General features: G+C 40.6%; 1 protein-coding gene across 3 annotated transcripts in view; it reads right to left on the minus strand.

Moving 5' to 3' along the window:
• Positions 1 to 1,490: 1,490 nt before the first annotated feature.
• Positions 1,491 to 20,964, minus strand: part of LOC139735178 (oxysterol-binding protein 1-like) — a 113,039-nt gene continuing 93,565 nt past the window's right edge. For all 3 annotated transcript variants that reach the window (XM_071645938.1, XM_071645937.1, XM_071645940.1), the window contains 9 exons: positions 14,441 to 14,564; positions 13,053 to 13,197; positions 11,731 to 11,877; positions 8,906 to 9,151; positions 7,718 to 7,939; positions 6,867 to 6,962; positions 5,453 to 5,628; positions 4,683 to 4,903; positions 1,491 to 4,068 (listed from right to left, as the gene is read on the minus strand). In XM_071645938.1, the coding sequence (XP_071502039.1) occupies positions 3,926 to 4,068; positions 4,683 to 4,903; positions 5,453 to 5,628; positions 6,867 to 6,962; positions 7,718 to 7,939; positions 8,906 to 9,151; positions 11,731 to 11,877; positions 13,053 to 13,197; positions 14,441 to 14,564 (1,520 nt within the window). In that variant the 3' untranslated portion in view covers positions 1,491 to 3,925. The remainder of the gene's footprint in view (positions 4,069 to 4,682; positions 4,904 to 5,452; positions 5,629 to 6,866; positions 6,963 to 7,717; positions 7,940 to 8,905; positions 9,152 to 11,730; positions 11,878 to 13,052; positions 13,198 to 14,440; positions 14,565 to 20,964) is intronic.

Here is a 20,964-nt window from a genome sequence, read left to right on the forward strand (position 1 = left end):
CCTGTTCATTTTTTACACCTCAACATGCCTACTGAGAATGAGTGGAGATCGATTTCACATTTCTCAGCCACTCCATTTGACGCTATATACCGGCACATGAATCAATAGTCACCTCGTGGTCTGACTGGCAGTGTGTATAAACCAGTCTGATGTATTTCTATATAATATGGCACTTCACATGCCCAGGCAATATCCTTTCACATTCTCCAACTTCTCACATGGTAACAGCAGCATGTATCTCTCGCCACACGCCATTGACTGATTGGACTGACCAGTGGAAGCTGAGCAATTCGAGTGAAACAAAGACTTGATTCAGAATCAGCAGGTTACTATGGTAATGGCATCAGAATATTGAAGGGTTACAGGTCAAATATGCACACATGTTGACAATAGCTACTGACAGAACCTTTTAAAAGGGTTAGTGGAAATAACATTCTATGTTTCTTGTCTTACTTTGGCATAAAACTGAACGAAAAGAGTGAAAATTCATGCGTGAAATCTACTCATCCTTTTCATTCGTTGAAAATATGGTACACTCAAAATTTCCTTGACACAACTTTTAACCCGAAATGGGTTTAATCAGAGTTGCTGCATTCCCTGAAGCCTTTTATTTGGAGAAAAAGTTGATGGGAGACAAAGGGTAAAATGGCACAATATAATGCTTCACATCAACTACCCATACTCATTCCATGGAATCTGACTCTATGATGATTCATGTCTTGTGTGCACCTATTATGTACATGTTGTGCATATTACAAATCTTTGAAAGTACAGATCAACCTTCTCCCCACTGCTGGAGTGACTGCACACACACAACACAGTTCTGCCACATTCCTTTTCTCAAATGCAAACCGTAATATCTCACATATTTTCCCCCTAATCAATGCCATTGTACACATTTTGTCAAAATACATACAAACACTGTGCACTTGGTTCCTAATGGAAGAAATTAAGATGGAGATTGATAGCACAAAATATCTTCATTCTTGTCATCTCTATGAGTGTGTGTGTGTGTGTGTGTTTAGCTGCCAGATTCAAGCTGACGAAAGTGTATGGAAATGAACAGATAAATATTGACAGCATGTTATTAAAGCAAGCACAGAGATTCAAATGTACCCTTTAAAACTGAAGAATGTATAAACTGCATTTATATTTCAAAATTCCTAGTTGGTTGTATTGCTAGTTCACACTCCTCCGTTTCTTAAGAGTCGGACGATGAAGTATAGTCGTTCTCCTAGCAACCCAAACTGTGCTGGACTGGCAGAGGTAAGAATAATTTACAGGCCCGCGTTCTGAGAAGAGCACTGGGCGTGGTGGGGTGGGGTCACTTTGTGAGGGCATCCGACCTGCTCTCCTATCTGCCTAAGAAACACAGTACAGTACACAGGCTTGGCAAGTCTTCACACACCCTTCTCTACCCCCCTTGTGACTCAATTTTTTTTTCTTCTTCTAAAAATGAAGTATAGAAACCCCCCTACCCATCCAAAAAAAAAAAAAGAAAGAAAGAAAGAAAAAAGAAGATAAAAATACAATAATGCATTGTCCCCCAAAGACAATGATGTTTTTTAAAGTTACCAACGATCCTCCACAATAATCAGAAAGATATGATATATAAACTCTGTCTATTCCCTGACAGACTGAATGGTATACTTGCTTAACAGTGCAGAGATTAATTGGCAAACCACACATTTCATATCTCACTTTGGGCTCATGTAAAGTGAAAGGAGAGATAGAGAAAAGAGAAAGAGAGGACGAGAGATGGCGCTCCTTTCTTTTTTGAATATGCCCAACTTTCAGAAGCTTCATCTCTACTGTTCAAATGGGACGAGGTATATTCATATCCTCTCCAAATAACGATGTAGCATCTCCCTTCCTAACGCAATTTCTTCTCCCTTTTTTGCGTAACAGGTCATATTTTTGTTATTTTCTTTCTTCCTACAAACAATCTACGCGTACAATGTTCATTTTACCTTATTCTCTGTTATCAAAAGAAGCGAAATATATCTCTTTGTCGAAAAATGGAAAAAAAAAGGCTAAATGATTGAAAACAGACTTATCAAAGAACAAAGTTGATTGGGTGACAGAAGGAATCAGCTCCCTCTGTTAGATCTGAATTCCTCCTCTATGGGCGAGAGGGGAACAGGAGTACTTTGGATCAGATCAACAGTCAAGACTGATTTGTATAGAAACATCATCAAATTATAAAACAAATAATGAACCACCGATAATATCACTTTAAATCCCAACACACAGCGATTCATCACTCTCCAGCAGTTTAAGTCTTCCTATCTACATTTCTTGCTACACCAAACTGACTGATAACACTCACTGATTGTCATACGCTGGACCGGATTTGGAGGGGGGAGGGGGAGGAATATCACAAACTGTTCTGGAGAACACAACATCTGTGCTTCTCGGTAAATACAATACCACAAGGGCTCTCAACACTTTATTCATATCCCACATTCACTCTGGATACCAGCTCTTCTAATGGAGTCATACAGCAAAGAATGATCATGGGTGGATGGAATACTAAAATGCAAATGTGCACAGAGCTGGGCTATGGAAGTAAAGCCTATGAATCATGTTCATGGGTTGAGGGCATGTCATATTATAAAGTACTCCTCATAATTTGCTATGGAAAACCTACAAGAGGCCCTACACAGTTCCTCTCAAAAAAAAAAAAAAAATCTTGCAATTAAAACGAGCATAATCAATTGTAGATATTCATATATTCATATATATATATGTTCATAAAAAAAGAACCTCTCTCATAGAATTTTGGTGTGTAATTCTATACAAATAGATTTAATAATCATTGGTTATAACATGTGCACTCTTCTCCCCATGCAGGTCTCCGCAAAACGTACAGATACGTGTGTTTTGCAGCGTGTTGTTGATACGCCGTATTTCAGACTGCTCTATAGTATTAAACCCACTGCCCACACACACCTGGTAAGCCCTGTACAATGCTTATGCGGATTCCAGAGTCTAGTAGACAAGGGGTTAAGCCTCCTTTTTGACAGCTGACGGGAGACAGTGGAACAAAGACTCACCACTCCACTGCTGCCTCTGCCTGACTCATCATCATCATAGACAAAACAAAATAAAAACATAATACCTCCATTGACACTTTGTGGCAGAGGCATTAAAAAAAAAAAAATCTCTTCCATGTTTTCACTTCACAGCAAGCTGCATTCCATACTGTCAGCTGTGTATAACTTGTCAGGTTTTTTTAATAAAACATTTTTTTGCAGAGGAAAAAATCTGCATAAGCCCCGCAATTTCACATTTACACCGTTACTTCTACACCTCTACAACACTTACCTCGTCTTGAAAGCTTCCGCTTTCTGACAAAAATGTACCACTTCCTCACAGTGGATCTCATCAACTTAAAAACAGAAATTACAATGATTAGAGGTCCCAACAGTCACGGTGTATGCATTATGATATCCCCTCTTAGCATTCTCATCAAAATCACATCTCAACATCACAAGATCGGGTTTTGGATTCCACTTTCACGGTGCCAACTTCGGCATTGGCAACCTCCATGCGTCGTTCGGTGATTGTTGTATTCCTCGAGAATTCGAGGAAAGCTTTTTCTCAGTCCTTTAAGATTCCATTTCCAGTGATGCAAGCGATGAAGATTTACTGCCTCTCCACTTGGCAGCAGGATTTTGTAAACTGACAGGGGGGGGGGGGCGATAAACAGAATTCAGTTCGTTCACACCCCTAGGATCGCAGATGGAAAACTGAAAATGACGTTGGTTTTTCTGCAATCATTCCTTCATTCTTCGACAACGTTTTCCACAATTTTTTTTCCACGTTTGTTGGCGTGTTCTTAAATCATTTATTAGAGTGGCCTAGTTAAGAGGTGAGTGAGAGAGAGATTGAGAGAGAGCAAAAGAGGAGAGTGAAGCCCACATCAATATATATCTGGACACTGGTTCCAGTCCTGCTTGGCTTTGTTCTGCCAATAATCTCCCCTGTACGTGTACGCCATGCCCTTGGTGATGGGATCCATACGACGCTCAAACCAGACGGGCCTGTATCCTTCATATGGCTTGCCTGCAAAGAATTGTAGGGGGGGGGGAAGGGCAGAGAGAGAGAGAGAGATTGAAAAATAATTCAAGTATTTCTTCTCCTTGTGGAATGCACAGACATTCACAGAGTAGAGACATATCCTTTTTGGATTACATCTCAGCATTTCAAATCATTTTTAACTTATTTCATTATGAAGCTGACAGTATGATTAAACTTGTAAATTAATTTTCGGTATTCTGATAAATTGCCTAATTGAAATTGAAAACCATCAAAAATTATATTTGAATTCAGTTAAGTACATAAAAAGTAAGGTTTCATGTAGTGCATAGGTGCATACACAACAATCGAGGGTACACAACATTCAAGGATAAACATTTTCAAAATTTCCCATGAATAGTGTGAGGAACTATTTGCCTACATGCAGGCCTACATTATGCAAAATGGGAAGGTGCATTATAGACCCCTAATGTACCGCTAGGTTCTTCAGAGGGTTCTGTTTCATTTGTTTTTAATACTCTGAACAAACAGGCATATGCCCCATGTGAAATGTATCCCCCATTGAAGTCGTTTATGAGAACACACACACACACCCATATTCACTGCCACGTCCAGTAATCATTTTCTCACTGTTGACTCACCTGCTTCTGCCGCCGCGGCCGCCTCCGCCTCCCGCTTTTTCCTCTTGGCCCGCTGCTTCTCCTCCAGCCGCAGCTTCTCCTGGTTGGCCTCGTCCCAGAAGCCGTCCTCCATCAGCCGCTGGTCCGGCCGGTGGCGGCTGTCCGTGGGCGCCACTCCATCCTCGGGCTCATTCATCGTCACCGCCAGCTCGTTGAAGTTGTACATCAGCTCGGTGTTTTGCCTGTGAAGTTACAGTGATTACAACATGTAGAGCAAGAGCGAAATAGAAGTCAAATTTTCACACACCGCTACAGCAGGACTTCGATTATCCAGCCACGTTGGGACCAGCGGACCTCCGGATAATCAGCTTGGCCTGATAAGAAAGATATGCTCAAATACAGCACATTTTAGCATATCATGCTAAGGGTATGCACAGTCATTACCAATTTACTAATATTATGATTATCTGCATGGCATTGTCATGCTTCATACTAGTATGTACATGCATCAAAGCTCTGTCACATCCAGTTTGATTTAATGACATCTGGAATCATCTTCCACATTCCATGACTTCCATTCTATTCTCTTTGTTGTCCATTTAAGCCCTCCCAAACCTAAAACTTTCTGATCTCAATGATGTGTCAATCAAGAACTCACACAAGCACTAACATTTTTCGCCAACACGTCATCATTTGTAAGACCAACCATTACAGTAACATTTTTTAAATTAGTTAATTAAAGGAACAGAATACCACTGAAGTGGAACTTTACCAATCTTCACAAAACTCACATAGGAGGGTTCCTCTGCCAGAGGACCTTGGGTTGCCCCCTCTCGTAAACCGGCTTGCCCGGACCCGACTTGTCCGTCGTGATGTGAAGGACCTTGGCGTACTCCATCTTCTTGTCCCACGTGCCCGACAGCACAAACTTGGCCATGTTGTTTGAGTCCATGATGACACCAGTCACCTGCGGGGCACAAGGGAAGAGGAGAGGTGAATGATATTAAAAGTGCATAGTCCCGGTAGTGTAGAGGGCGCTGTTGATGATACTGCCGATCACCGTTAGCATTGATACGAAGATTACCGAAGTTGAGCAGTCATCAAGAGTAAAGTGCGCAGGTGTTGCTAAGTAACGTTGCCTTCATTGTCTTCTCTGTGCATCGCGCAGTCTGTAGTAATGCCAGGGTGTGGATATGTGCTTGTTATTATGACATCACAAAAGAAGTTTACTAAAGCGGTCATCCCCCTCAGCCGAGTCATGAGCCGAACTGTGATCTGACCACAGGCTACAGTGAATCAGATTTCTTCGGACTCGGGGAAGTGGGCCAAAGCGTAAGCACGAAAGAGGAGTTGATAGCGTAGGTCTCTATAGGAAACTTGCGCCATGCGCCCGCGTACGCATTTGACTAAAACATCGGGACCATGCACCTTTAAACTGCCTTGACACCGCCTTCATAACCAGAAACACGGTGCAGGGCCCTGCACCATGTTACTGGTAATTTGGATTGGGGAGGGGTTTGGGGTGCATGCAAGCACTTTTCCAAGCTCATACAACTCAAGTATACTTGAAAAGTTTGCCCAGGTTGAAGATCATAGAAACAACAAGGCCTAGCGTACATACACTGTATACAGATCCAGGCAAAATTCTGTCAGAATTGGTATCTATGGTTTAATCCAATGGATCAGACTGAAACACGTAAACATCATATTCAGCCTGACACTTGAAGTTAATCATGATGACAACTTATGCTTCATACAGATTTTGGTTGGACCTGCTGAATACACACAGTACAAAATAACTTTCACTACTTAAGATAAGTGAAACTGAAATAATGACAGAGCTATGCACACTGCATATAAATGTAAGACAACAGACGTTGACTTGGGCAAGTGGGAAAAGGTATCTGTGAAGATATCTATTACAAATTTTCTCTTCTCCTAGTGGCAACAAAGAAACTATTGCTTGACTATAATACACATATTGTCATGGATTTTAATGCCCAGACATAAGATATTCACATCACTGGCACTAATTTTAGATGAAGCCCACTGTATATTAAATCCCTGTGCAGGCAGTGGGAACAGTTCCTTTCAATTCACTAACACAGGACAAGAGCTACAATGATGCATGAATCAGTTTGCCCTTTCACATCGATAAAAGTAATCTTGCTGTGAGTTGTTCTCTCGCTTGAAATGTGATCTCACCTTCCTTGGTATATCTCTTGAGAAATAACTGGTCTGCTTAAAGTTGAGTCTACACACATCTTTGGTTGTATGGTTGAAGAGTTCGCATTCACCAGACTTTTGGGGTGCAATAGGAGGAAAAACAAATGCAAAATTGAGGTAAAGTTAAGAACTAGATCATACAAATGCCTACTGGCACAAATATACACAGCACAAAGATATTGACTGACCAAGAATTGATCTTGCTATACCTAAGATTTTGTCTACTTACAGTCAACAGCCTATAACAAAATATAGGACCATGTTATCAAAATGTCTCTTTAACTACATACTGGGAGCATACTAAGTTTCAGCACAAGCACAATGAGGAACAACACAAAAAAGGATGTTGAATAACTACTTGTACACATGCCAGCTCAGATGTAAACTGACCACATGTGTGGTCAGTCTTGAACATCTACTCTGAGTGGATATTAGCATGGGAAAGATACAGCTGGCTGCTGTAACTATTGTTGTCGTTGTTGTTGTCAATGTCAATACTGTAGTTGCTGTTATCATCAATCATCATCAACATTATTTCCGTATGTTCTCATAAATGGACTGACAGCCCAGCTACATTTGATTTTAGTTTTCTTTTTCCATTGCAATCAGTCACAAGTGCGCACCAAGGGAAGCGAAAACAACACAAACTGCCTTCTGTTACCAAAGGTATTACATTTGTCATCTTCTGCACTGCCATATCGTTAACTTCTCCTTCTTCAAAACCTCTCAGTTTTTATTTGTGAATATTTCTATGATACATCTACTAAAAATCCCCCTGGGATTGGGTTATGAAGAAAGAGGTTAGGAGGGAGGGGGCAATATCCACTGACCTGGTCCACCCAGAGCTTGCCGACGATGATGTTGTGGACGGTGACGGTGACCCGCGTGTAGGTGTAGTGGCTACCAGACTTCTTGAAGGAGATGTGGGCCGTGCCCTGGGGGAAGATCTGCAGGTACTTGCCACGGAACTTGCTGCTGATGGTGGTCTCCATCCACAGCGTCCAGTCTTTGCTCTCCACGTGGAAGGCTGCAGCAGGTGGGTGGTGACTCACCTGGGGTGACAGCCGTGGAGGTGGTGGTGGTGGTGATGGTAGTGGCGGTGGTGGTGGTGGTGGTAGGGGAAGTTGGCAACAAGGGGAAGGGGGAAAAGGAGGTTAGGAGAGGGGAGAGACAGGGTTAGGGGAGGGGATAAGAGAGGTGGGGTTAGGGAGGGGAGAGACAGGGTTAGGGGAGGGGATAAGAGAGGTGGGGTTAGGGAGGGGAGAAGGGGTTAGGAGAGGAGAGAGGAGGGGTTAAGGTGAGAAAGGTGGGGGTTATAGGAGAAGGGGGATGGTAGAAGAGAGAGAGAGGAAAAACATTGCATCAAATTGTGGTGGGAAAGAAACAATTGACTCGATACAGTCTACAGCTTGTGTAAAGGAGATGTACATGTACACCCATGAAGACCACTACTAAACTGTTTCTTGTCACATACGGATTCTATTTCAGCTGATGTGCATGTTTTCATTCACAAGAGAAATACAGTTCTCTCCTTGGATAAGGACATGTCACTTCTTTGTAAATATCTCCCTCAGGACAAACCCTAAGCCATTGTCTTGTATTTGCATCAAGCACATAGAACCTTGTTTGTTGTATCATTCATTATGGAAAAGCAGGATCAATCAACTTTGCTGCACTTTTTACAAGTTACTATGGTAGAGAAGTCAGTTTTTATTTCCTGCCTTCAATTTTTAGATTGTGATGTCAGAACAGCCATAAACCATTCCTGTGTTCTGTATTACTGGCAACAAGTAATCAATTATCAGCCCGTTGAGGACAAGTCCAGAGTATACTCAGGTAAGTGTCTATGAGAAATGCCTGTTGTATCAAAATCAGTCCGTCCTCAACGGGTTAATGAAGTGAAAGATTCGCACCTGCATCAAAACACAAGTCATCTGTCTGCATTTCAAAGCTGCCAGAGAGCGGTCTCCCACTTGAGGGAGAGCATAATAATAAAAAGAAGATCACCAGCCATTCACCTGTTCACTTATTGCTCTCCATCCCAGGTCATCTGTCCGATCGCATTCGAAGGTCTCTCCGAGGAGAGGGTTGAACGGCTTCGTGGATCGTACCGACGTCTCGGCATACGCCGAGACGATGAAGGCCGCCACGTACGCCATCTCCTCACATGTGTCGTCGCACTGGGCAGCCATGTTGAGCAGGTCACTGTACAGCATGTCTTCCGTTAGCCGCTGCAGCATGGACAGCGGTTCGTTGAAGTTGACCTGGAAAAGGACAAAAGGAGAATGCCCTTAAAGTGAAAATGTAAATAATAAGAACATGGGAAGTGGGGGGGGGGGAGAGAAATATACCACATCCTCATTTGCATGCTCTGCACAGAGTATGGAAGGTTTGTACTTTACTACTAATGTACAAACAGACGATAAATCCATTAATTAACAAACACAAGTATACACATGCACACACATACACAAATGACGTTGATTAGTTCACTGCAATTAAATCAGACTATAGTGCAGATCATCCCAACTCCCTAGGCTCAAGGCCACTAACTCGCATACATGGAATGTTACATTCATACATCAATTTGTCTGCACATATATATACTGACAGATTCATACAAGTTGAGTTGAATAACATTCCTACATCTTTAGATAATTTCATACTCTTTCCCTTTTCTCTGTAATTCTTATTGCAACTGCATTATTTTTACTATCATTGATGTAATGATGCTGATGGATGAGTATTTCTCAACACTCCCTGAGACTCTTCTTTAAACGTTTGTATCATAATCCTGACAAATTAACATTCCATTACGTATTACACTATCAATTTTTGGATATTAAATTTGATTTCCTTTGAGATGCTCTGATTTTGATTTGATTTGATTTGATTTGATTTCTTATTTAAATGGTATCACTATATATCATGTTCCCTGTCGAAACTTAGAGAATTACAGCAAACACCACTAATATTCCAACAATCACCATTACTTTAAGAATATCATAGGATCCATGTTTAATATTGATATTGAATTAAGGCTTTTCACTGACACATGTGAAAACAGGACAAAAACCACACAACAAAGGAAGCAAGTACTGGACGATCTTAGTGATTAATATCTATACCACACATGCTTTTGAATTGAACAGCTTGCCAATTACCAATCACAAGCTGAATACTTTCAAATTCATCAAACCCTTCAGGGCCTCATTACAAGCTGATTAGCACCGTGTTCACATGTAAGCACACGATCTGTTGGTAAAAATCTGTACATCTTAGTGCGCCCTCGACAGAACTGTGTATGCAATGACCTTCTAATGCTGGATCAGGTTTCGTGCCTGACTCCCGATCACTAATGCTCATTACTCATGCATTTATTCGCAGAGTCAACTCTGGAACCACGGGAAGAATATCAGTGACACTGACCTAGATATGCACACAGCCAGGGAAACCTTGGAGTGGGCATCTGACTGGGTGCAAGGACTGAATGCTAGACTCGTGGGACTCGGAAGTGCCATTGTAATGAAAGGGTTTCTTTAAAGTATTCAGGACTCTGCTAAAGGTATGTTTACACGCAGCAAGTCTACTCCTTCACAGAAATTTGCAAAACCAGTAGTCCACTCGCACAGAAAACAGTCAAGGGGTATTGCAAAGAGGGGCGTAGCAGTCAGAACATGAGCTTAGATGGTTTGAGTTTAACCTTGAACATCACATTTTGTGACTTTCTAGCATTTACACAACCATAACTTTGCATCAGATGTCACATTTGGCATCATTTCAACTGATTTGCAATTACCCATTCTCTCACTTACATGTGTACAGTATTTTACCCCTAGATAATAAGCATAACCTGCCTAGGAGTAGCCTCCTGTAAGAGTCCAAATGCCAGCAATTGAGCCATCTTCCTAGTCAAGCCCTAGCCCATGAAAATGGTCCCCAACTTATCAATCATTTTCTCAACAGTTTTCTTTGGGTGTTTCCTCGGCTGGAGTACAGTCAATATGAAACTAACACAGCACTCTGAGAGCGAAGACCTCTGCAAAGCAGCTAATTTTTCAACCCATAAACACACCTGCTGAAAATTGTCTGATTTAACAATATAGAAGCCCTTTGTCTATGTCATCAGCTTCCAGCTGCGCGGCGCCTCTCCCTAGCAGAGCACACGCTTCAAGAGCGCATATGCATAACCTCAAATATGCGCAGCTTGAATTTTTTAGTTCACTGACCCTATCTGCAAAAAGATGAAAAATTCTTCAAAAATCCATACAAATTCCTGGATCACTACCAAAATTTAACCGTCTGTTTCTTGTGTCATTATTAACTTTTCCTGCAAGTTTCATCCAAATCCGTCCACAACTTTTTGAGTTATTTTGCATCAGACAAACAAAATAACTAACTGTTTAATAACTAACTGACTAATAAACAAACAAACGCCAATGAAAACATAACCTCTTTCCTTGTCGAATGTAAAAATTACTCTATGTGTTTTTCTCATGTATGTGTTTAATATAATATATACTAATTTTGCATACAATCATGCCAAAAACACTCTTAAAAATTTTGTTACACCTATACATCTTATATCTTATCAATTGATAACAGAAATGAAACTGAGCTAAACTGAACTTTAATGCATATAATCATGCCAAAAACACTCTTAAAAATTTTGTTACACCTGTACATCTTATATATATCTTATCAATTGATAACAGAAATGAAACTGAGCTGAACTAAACTTTAATGCATATAATCATGCCACAAAACACTCTTAAATATTTTGTTACACCTGTACATCTTATCAATTGATAACAGAAATGAAACTGAGCTGAACTGAACTTACAGGCATGGGTATCCTGGAGAGTTCCTTGCCGATACAGTTCTTAATGATACTCCAGAGGCTGAGACTCTGGTTCGGCTTCTCTGGGATCTTCTTACGCCTCTGTCTGGCCGTCTGGGGCGCCTTGGGCCGCGGCCATCGGTTGGGTAACTGGCAAGAAATGGAAAGAGGGGGGAGGATTCAGCACCTTATCATTGAACAGGGGAAGGTTCTATTCATTTACCTCCCGGTATACAGAACTGGTGGTGTGTTCATACCCAGGGAAGATAGGGAATGGGTGTGACTGGTAAGAAACCCAACTTAAAATACTCTATTTTGCTTTTTAGAGAAGCTTCCTATTTTTTTCTCTCTCTCTTCCCTTTCCAATATAGTTTGGTATATCACACCGTGCATTAATCATTGCCGTATGTTCCATATCCTTTTTCCCTTTGTACCAGGTAAACTGATAACAATAGGAAGACTTACATAAGATGACATTTTGGCAAAATAGCACAGGGTCTACCACCATTGCAGGAGTTGAAAGCAAAGAATATGACATAAAAAAAGATCCTATTGTGACCTCACTAATTAAAGCATTCTATGAGAGGGGTCAGTCCACAACTGTACTTTGCGGAGGGGGGGGGGGGGTGTCTCATACAGATTGCTTTATCAGAAGTTTAAAAATGATACATAAGTAAAGCAAATAGCGTACAGTAAAGTGATGTAATCTCATATGGGACAACCCCAGGAATTTCTAAAGTGTTTCCTGTGTCAAGTGTTCTGATAGCCACTTTGGTCTGGCCAACCACTTATAACAACCACTGTTGATATACACAGACATGGTTTCTGATATACAAATGTAAGAATCCCATATAGGAGACATTGGGTTTTTCCCTTTATGAAAGTCTCTGGGAAGGAGCCACACTGTATTCAGGACATATTAAAAAAATGTGATGTTCCCTTGAAGCATCTATTCTTCTACAACCTATAACCTCTACTCCCCTTATACTTTAAATGGATGGGACCTCATGGACTTTATGACAACATAAAAACAAACTTTGAGGGGCGCACTTCATCCTGATAAGCACATGCACAGACACATAATAACTTCATCACATGTGATGAAGTTAACTGAACCTGACTGACATGCATCAGAGATTAAATGCCGCACAAAGTAGGACTGTAAAAAAAAATAGCTTTTCTTCTTTTCTTAGGATTGAAGAAGAAGTTTGGGAGGTTGGAGAAAGATTGAGAGGGGGCGAGGGGAGTGGTTGGATTGGGAAGGGGGGGGGGGTCGGAGGATGGAGGAGGGGGGCGAGGAATAGCATGGATTGTCTTCCACTCACGTCGTTGCCGTCATCTGCTGTGTGCACCTTAACCATGGCCTCAGGCTGCATCTCTTCCTCACTGCTTGCCTCTGGGTCCTCCCCACTCCGCCCTATCACCCCGATGCTGTCTGTGCTGGCCACACTACCACCGCTAGCTGTTCTCCTGTCGCCACGGAAACGGAAACGAGAGCAGAAAAAGGATGCAAGGAGTTGGAAGACGCACACAAAAGAGGTTTAAGTCCATAATAACCATTCATTTGAGAAGTGAATGCCTACAAAAATCAGCTGAAGTCTGTGCCAGGTGAGCCAGTATATTACATGTATTTACATCTATTCAATATTTAGACTGTATTGTATATTTCAAAGAAGGTGATGAAGGGAATAAAGAAAGACCTAACTACAAAATTTCAGCAGGAAAAAAAAATGATAGAAGTTTAAGCATAAAGATTTGAAGCATTATCTTTACCCAGCCAATGTTTCAGGTGTTATTTCAAACCTAAGTGTGAATAAAACCCTAAGTGCCCATTAATTATATGATATGATATAACAGACCCTTCAATGTCATCAACCTGTGAACCAAAACCAAGTGATAATGCCACGATAGGCCAATTCAGTGTTAAAACTGATACATGGTAAACGTGCATTTAGAAAGCCAGAAAGCTTCAGACGTCCTTGAGAACATCCTCTTCTACATGTCTACACCTCAACACACACAAGTTTGCTAATATCGGCATGGCTCCAAGAATGCATTAGCACATACACTCAGAGTGGGTCTCCACAGAACCACTATGGCTGCACATAAGCTACAATATGTATTTAAAATCAACATTTATCAATCTTTTATATTGTTAGAAAGTGGGGGAAACAGTTCCAAACTTAGCTTCATGCATTCTGTTTATTCTTGGTCTTCAATGATTTTGGGTTTTAGTGTGTTTGTGTGTGTCTGTGTGTGTGTGTTTGTTTGTTTGTTTTGTTTTTTGTTTTTGTTTTTATTTATCAGGGGTCAAAAGAGAATAGTTGTTCAGGCTTTGCTCTTTTTTGCAAGTTTCATCCAAATCAACTACAATTCCGTGCTACTTTAATTCACAAAATACAAAGATTAAAGTATTTGTATACATATTAAGTTCATGTTTTTGAATGCATATGCAGGATGTATATATTATTTGTTTATTTGGTTCGTTTCATGTGCATTTTTGTATGACATCATTGTATTATCTTAATATACCTTGTTATTTGGTTACAAAGTGCAAATGATTATTGTTACTTTATAATTTTGTATTTTGTGGATAGGGATAATACATGAAATGAAATGAAATGAAATGAACCATCTCCTCACTTCATGTGGCAACAATGTATGATCTGTGTGATTGCATCAAGTCCCTGCATTGTGCTAGGCCTACTCTCACCTGTGCTTGCTGAGGTTGTCTCGGGGAAGCTTGACCGTGGTAGTGAATTCCAGCTTATCTACTGCATCGAAGAACTCATTGTCCTCGTCATCGCTGTGTTCGTCTTTGCGGACTTCTGAATTGCCTGGATGGTGGGGCACAGGGAGAAAGGAAATTTGACTGCAATGACGTCTCGGTATCATAATTAAACTCAGGAGATGTCTTTAAAACTGTGGCAATTTTCTGAGCTTAAATGTTTACAACAAAGGCAGATAGATGCACGCCGTGGCCATTTTCTGCCCATGGGGACATTTGGTCAGGATTAAATTTATGGACAATTAAGTTATTCCTTCCTCAAGCAAATTAAAAGGAGGGAATGACTTGATAATCAGAGCTCAATAAACTGTAGAATCGCTGAAATCTGAAAAACAAAACAGCAAAAGGAATCTGTGAGAGAACACATCAATGCAACAATGAGTATGATGAACTTTCTTTTCATGAGAGGAAAAACTTTAGAGTTGGTTAGTTGAGACGATACAGGCGACATCACTCTATAGACAGTCACAAAAGCTAAATGTTCTCCACCAGTATTGTATTTCACTTATAGATGCTCTAGACTTGTAGAACTGACAATCCTCATTACCAAGTAGATTTGATTTGATTTGATTTGATTTGATTTTGATTTATTCATTCAACTTACTCTGATCACACAACCAGAAGATAAGAGAACATGTTGAAATAGCATTTTCAAGATTGATACTCTGCGAATGCAAGTCTCACGATAGGGCCCTGTATGCACACATGCATGGAGGGCGCACACACTTAGTGCAATATATTTGAATTCATGCTGTACCATTTGAAGGCAGGCGAGTGGGCCCAACAACCCTCCATGGGCAAGTAGCCTTTGCAGCGATCAGATGGGGCATCTCTCCAACACGGTAATACTAGATGTGGCAAGATATCCGCTAGAATTGACACTCGGGAGCAAAGGGGTCAACTGTCTGGATTGCCGGATGATGGTCAACTGAGATTCCACTGACTGCTGAGTTAGAAAATCTACGTACAGCAGACCGCAGCATAAAACTGAGTCAAGAATTCAGTCACTGACACACAAGAGGAATAACCTCACAAGTCCACTGATTACTGACAAAACAAGGGTTGAACTGCAAGACTTGTTTGACCAGTATCATGACCATTTCTTTTTTTTATTAAAAGCTCATCACAATGGTTCCAAAAGAGGTATTGAAGTGGGTAAAAAAAAAAAATTCCAGTAGGGGGATGGTAAAACTTCAATGACAGAGAAGTGCTGGTCAGACGCTTTATAGATGATATTATGCTTCTGCGATTACAGAAGGAAAAAAAGCATTAATATGTGCACTAATGACTGTGAGCCAGAGACGTTTAGTCGCAAGGTGGAGTACCCAGTGAAGTAAAGTCAAAAGGAAGGACTGCCCTCCTCCATGTACTGCTGTCTACAAAGTTACGAACTTCAAACAAAGAAGCTCCACAGAATCACACCCGACTTTAATATACTGGGAAGTCACGCCTACATTCAGCATACATGTATGTTGCGTCACTGCTAATGATGGTGTGGAAGGCAACTTGTAGCAAACAACAAAATATAAATAGATACGAGGTTTCCAAAAGAGCCTTCCACTGATCTTATCCCAATAACAAGAGGAAGAAAATGAGAGAAAGAAAAAGAGAAGTTTATTTGTGTGACATTGGCTAAAAATGCCTCTTCTTGCACACAGAAAATTGACATTAAAAAAAAAAAAAAATCCGTAATGATAGAAATTATGGCTTCCTTCACAGAAGTTGTATTCATTTCAAGTTATAGTAAATGGGACTTCCTTTTTAAGATCTTGCTATTCTATTCTTTGTCCCTGTTCTAAAATTAACGTCGCTATCATCACTTCCTTCATTCCACACACACACACAATACACAAATGATGCTTGGGTCTTAATGCGTCAGGAGGTGTTGTGTGCATAAGGTAACTATGGAATTGTTTAACCCACGAGGCACAGCCGAGTTGCTTTGGACTTGATTCCCTAATTACCACATGCACATTTTTCCTTCTTACTAACAAAAAGCCATGTGCATCATTTGTTTTATAGAATGGCTGACAAATCTTTGCCAGAAATCCATTGTTTTATTTTTTTCTGAAATTAGATATATGCTGGACAAATTTACCATAGATAGATTTTCTTTTGGCTTGCCATAGTTGCAAACAACAGGAATTACTGGGTGCATGGCTAGCCAATCTCTTGCTACAATGTAAGTGCATCAACTCCTGCTACTTGTCATCACAGGATGCATTGCTAGCCGTATCTTCCTAAGTCTGTGAATGCTCGCCAAGTGCGTGAACTCTTTTGCTACAAGTATGCAGCAGTATATGTACAGTGTCAATTGCAAGTGATTGCAAAACGATTATTTCACTTTGAATGTGCTGCCAGTAATAACGACGTATGGCTCTTGATCAATAAAATTGCAGGATTTTCTAGACCAGTTCTAGAATGAATTCTTGCTCCTGCTCTTCATCCCGTCTACCTGCCTTAACTGTATTGCTAGAGTCCATGTTTCAGCAATATGCACCCTTCTCACTGAGAGATTTCCTATAGTACAAAGCAAGATATATATTCACGGCATGAAATTTTCACAAATTGGAGCCAACGGCCTTTTCAGCGCATGAAAATTTCCCAAATTGCCACTGACATTCAGCGCATATACAGGTAGTGTAAACAAGAACTTTCACATGCATTTTAATTTCGCGAATCTTGGCTGTCGCGAAATTTGTGAAATTAAAATGCACGCAAAAATTTCTGGTCTTACAGGAGTCCACATTGATATACAAACAGTGTGGTGGTGAGGTGTCTCGGTCGATTACCCGACTGCCTAGCAATCAAACGGCACAGGTTCAAGTCCCGGTGAGTCTAGCAGTGCAATGCACCCTCATCTTTTCTATGTTTTGCTGTATTATCTTTGGTACATAGAGATATCCTATAGTACGGTATACGATTGAGCGCAAACTCTATAAAGATACGTACAGTCCTGGACAAGTTATAAGCTACTTATAATCCAATAGCGTGTCTTTGCTTTGGGAACGATTTTCATTGTTTCAGCTTTGCACCTGTGGGAAATCTTGAAACTTTGGACTTGGGCATATCATATGTTTGGAAAATCAGGAAATTTGGAGACATTGCTTTTTTTTCACTTTATACATCTGGGGTTCAGCATGAGAATTCAATTATCAGAGTGAGACAGTTAGAATCTAATAAATTGCATGAATTTTGAGCTGACTAAATGAGAGTCCCAGTACACGTACAATCTTTGTCCCTCAGGATGCTTTGAGAAACTCATGGACAAGTTTGGTAGTAGTACAGCGAGGCCTACCACATGAGCCATGTGAAAAGGCAACAGTGATTCTAGAGGCTATGCAAGAGAGTAATGGCTCATGCTGTTCAGTAGAGTTATCTCATTTATAGTGCCAATATGTTGGGTTGGACAACTTGTAGTAAATATTGCTACTGGCAAATGAGTAAATGACAAGGTAAGTTTTCTTCAAGCCACAATCACCGTCGAACCTACCGTGCATTCGGCTGAGGGGTTCTTCCCGAGACGCTGCGTCTGGGTATTCCGTTTTAAAAATATTCCTACACGATCCCCAACCAGCAAAGAGGGAACTGACGCACCGCACCAAAGACACAGAATGCCGCGAGACTCGTTGAGGAAATCAGTAACGCCGCTCCCACGCAATGATTCCCCTCTTTCGTTTGTCGATCGCGGGGAGTCACATGTCACCACTTCAGCAGAGCGACCGACTCGCTTCATACCAAACCAGGCCAACTGGACGGTTTGTGGGCAACAAACTTTTGTGTGAGTTTTGTGAGTGCTTTGTGTAAAAAGATGGAGCAGAGAATGGTCGTTTGTTTTACTTTTGGACCGCCGCAGACAGGAAGTGTGGCACGGACTGAACAGGAAAATCACTTCCTTCCTCCTTACAAAAAGTGAGTCTGATGGCTTGGAGTTGACATTCTGGGATGGGGGTGGGGTGGGATTAAGGGGGTGGGGGTAGGGGAAGATGAAGGAGGGAGGCTTGGGGTGGATGTCATGATTTCTTTTGCAATTTAGGGTGCCAGAAATAAGCAGAGACTTTAGTTTTCTTTCAAGACACCTAACACCATGACAGACTCCTGTCTCCTTCTCAACGACATGGGAAAATTGCTAGAAAGTACATTGTAATTTATGGAAATGATGGTCTTTGATAGGGCTAAACAAAATGTGGGAATGGTCACACATTTCATATATGAATGCATGAACTTTCTTCCATCCATACTACACTCAGTGAAAGCAATATACGTGACCAAGATTTCAACATTATGGCACCACTATACACATTTTTTACTAAAATTGTTAAACATAAGATTAAAAAACAAAACAAAACAATCTCGCATTGATACATGCTTATAAGTGTCCCATTCAATCCAGTTTACAATAGTGTTTACAAATTCAAACAAGCAGTACGGAGACCTTTGTCTTTTAACAGTAAAAAGATGTCTTTTAAAGATCAAGAAATTTAAGCTTTAAAATGTAAAGATTACACTTGCAGAAGTGATGAGCTGTATCTTTGATTGTGAATACAGTACACATTTCTCCCTGACACATTCATTGTGTGTGACAGTGCATCTGTCTAAAAATTGTTTACAATTAAAAAGCATTGACGTTTTTGGTCTCCTTGAAGATTAATTTCATTGAGACCGTCAGTGTCGGGATATGTGTATTTTTTTCTTTCTTTTATAATATATGTGTGGGTGAACTTGTAGAGTCACTGGCGGAAAGGTTTCAGTTCTCTGTAAACTTGATCCGCAAGCATCAAAAAACATTTGAGTAGAATCGGCTCTGGATGAAATACGTGTGGAATGAGTCATCGCCAGTTTCCAAATATACAATGTCAATGTCAATCGATTAAAAGGGCAGGAACCACTGGTGATCTCTAGGAAGCTTTCCCAATGCCTTCTCATTGTCAATGGAATATACTGTAAAACATGATATATTCGCGGCACGAAATTTTCGCGAATTGGAGCCGACGGCCTTTTTCGCGGCAAGAAATTTACGCGAATTGCCTCTTGCGTTCAATGCATATAATGTAGATAAGAAATTTCGCGTGCATTTTAATTTCGCGAATCTTGGCGCTCACGAAATTCGCAAAATTAAAATGCACGCAAACATTTCTCGTTTTACAGTATCCAAGGAAAGGGCAATGGCATGAGAATGGTCATATTGCCGTAGCTGCTGCCTCATTCACCCCAGTTTTAGTCCTCATATGCCATTGGTGCAGTTTGACACCTCTCCTACACAGTAATACACATGCCATAGAGATGTAGTTTATCCAGTATACAAAGAGCTAATGAGGAAAAAAAAAATTCTACTCCATATTCTAGTTACAATAATAGTGAAGGGATACTCCACTTCATATTGAATGTGACTTTTTATTCTTAACAAATTTGGGAAAACCAAAACAAGCAGAAGAAAGAAAGCCGTATCGGAATCTACCAAAAAAGCAATATCTACATGCAGAAGAAAATTGCACAAAAAGCTGACAGTTTAAATTCCCTTCTCCCATAACAATTTTTTCCCTATTGGTGTTGTATCAAATCATTTTTCTGAAATAGTGATGAAAATGCGATGGTGACTTCGAGAAGGGTATTTGTTAAAAAAACCTAATTATAAAACTGTTTTGTTCTTTAAATAATGTGTATCAAAACAGTGGAAGATATGTGAGTCAATAAAATCATGATCTCGTCGCCTCATCATTCCCTCATCATCACCGCATCTGTGCATACCGGAGTCACTCTGTCACTAAAGCTTGAGAACACTTTATAAGATTTCATAACTTTCTCATGTTCTTGTCTAATAGTGAATGACAGTTTCAATGTCCTATTTTTCCCCCCAAATTTCTCCTTCCCTACCAAAGTCAGTTAGAGTTCACTCTTACATTCTTCCCAGAACACGACCTGGATGGGTCATTTGTTAACTCGCTTTTTCTTTTAATATTGAAGTCAACTATCAAAAATGCAGTGCAGCTTTATAACGTTGAAGTCTTTTCTTGAAATTCACCTGGATGAGTCATACATCCACTCTCGTCCACACCTCTTCCCCGAACTTGCAAACAAATGCTATCACACAACCGAAGTAATCCAATTACAAGACTAGTTTTCATCGCTACAGCACATATGGCTGGTGGAATTGAAACAAAAGGGAGGAAAAGTGGAAATGAGGGATTTACCGCCATGCAGAAAACACTGGAATGCAATTCACTTAACAATCGGCCTTAACCTCGAGAAAGGAAGGGAGGTATGGTGAGAGAAAATGGAAGTGGAAGAGGAAAACCAAATCCTCATCAATTACATTTTGTACACTACGACGATTTCACCTCAAATCCAATCAGGCAACCACTTTTAGCATCCGCAGTTCATATGGGATACACACAATGGGGCGAAACGAAGAACCTTTTCCTAGCTCCCCCCTCCTCAAGAGGATGACC

This window comes from Diadema antillarum, unplaced genomic scaffold (genome assembly GCF_040938485.1).
Source record: "Diadema antillarum isolate AM-2024a unplaced genomic scaffold, OU_Dant_1.0 seq00000565_RagTag, whole genome shotgun sequence".
NCBI lineage: Eukaryota > Metazoa > Echinodermata > Echinoidea > Diadematoida > Diadematidae > Diadema > Diadema antillarum.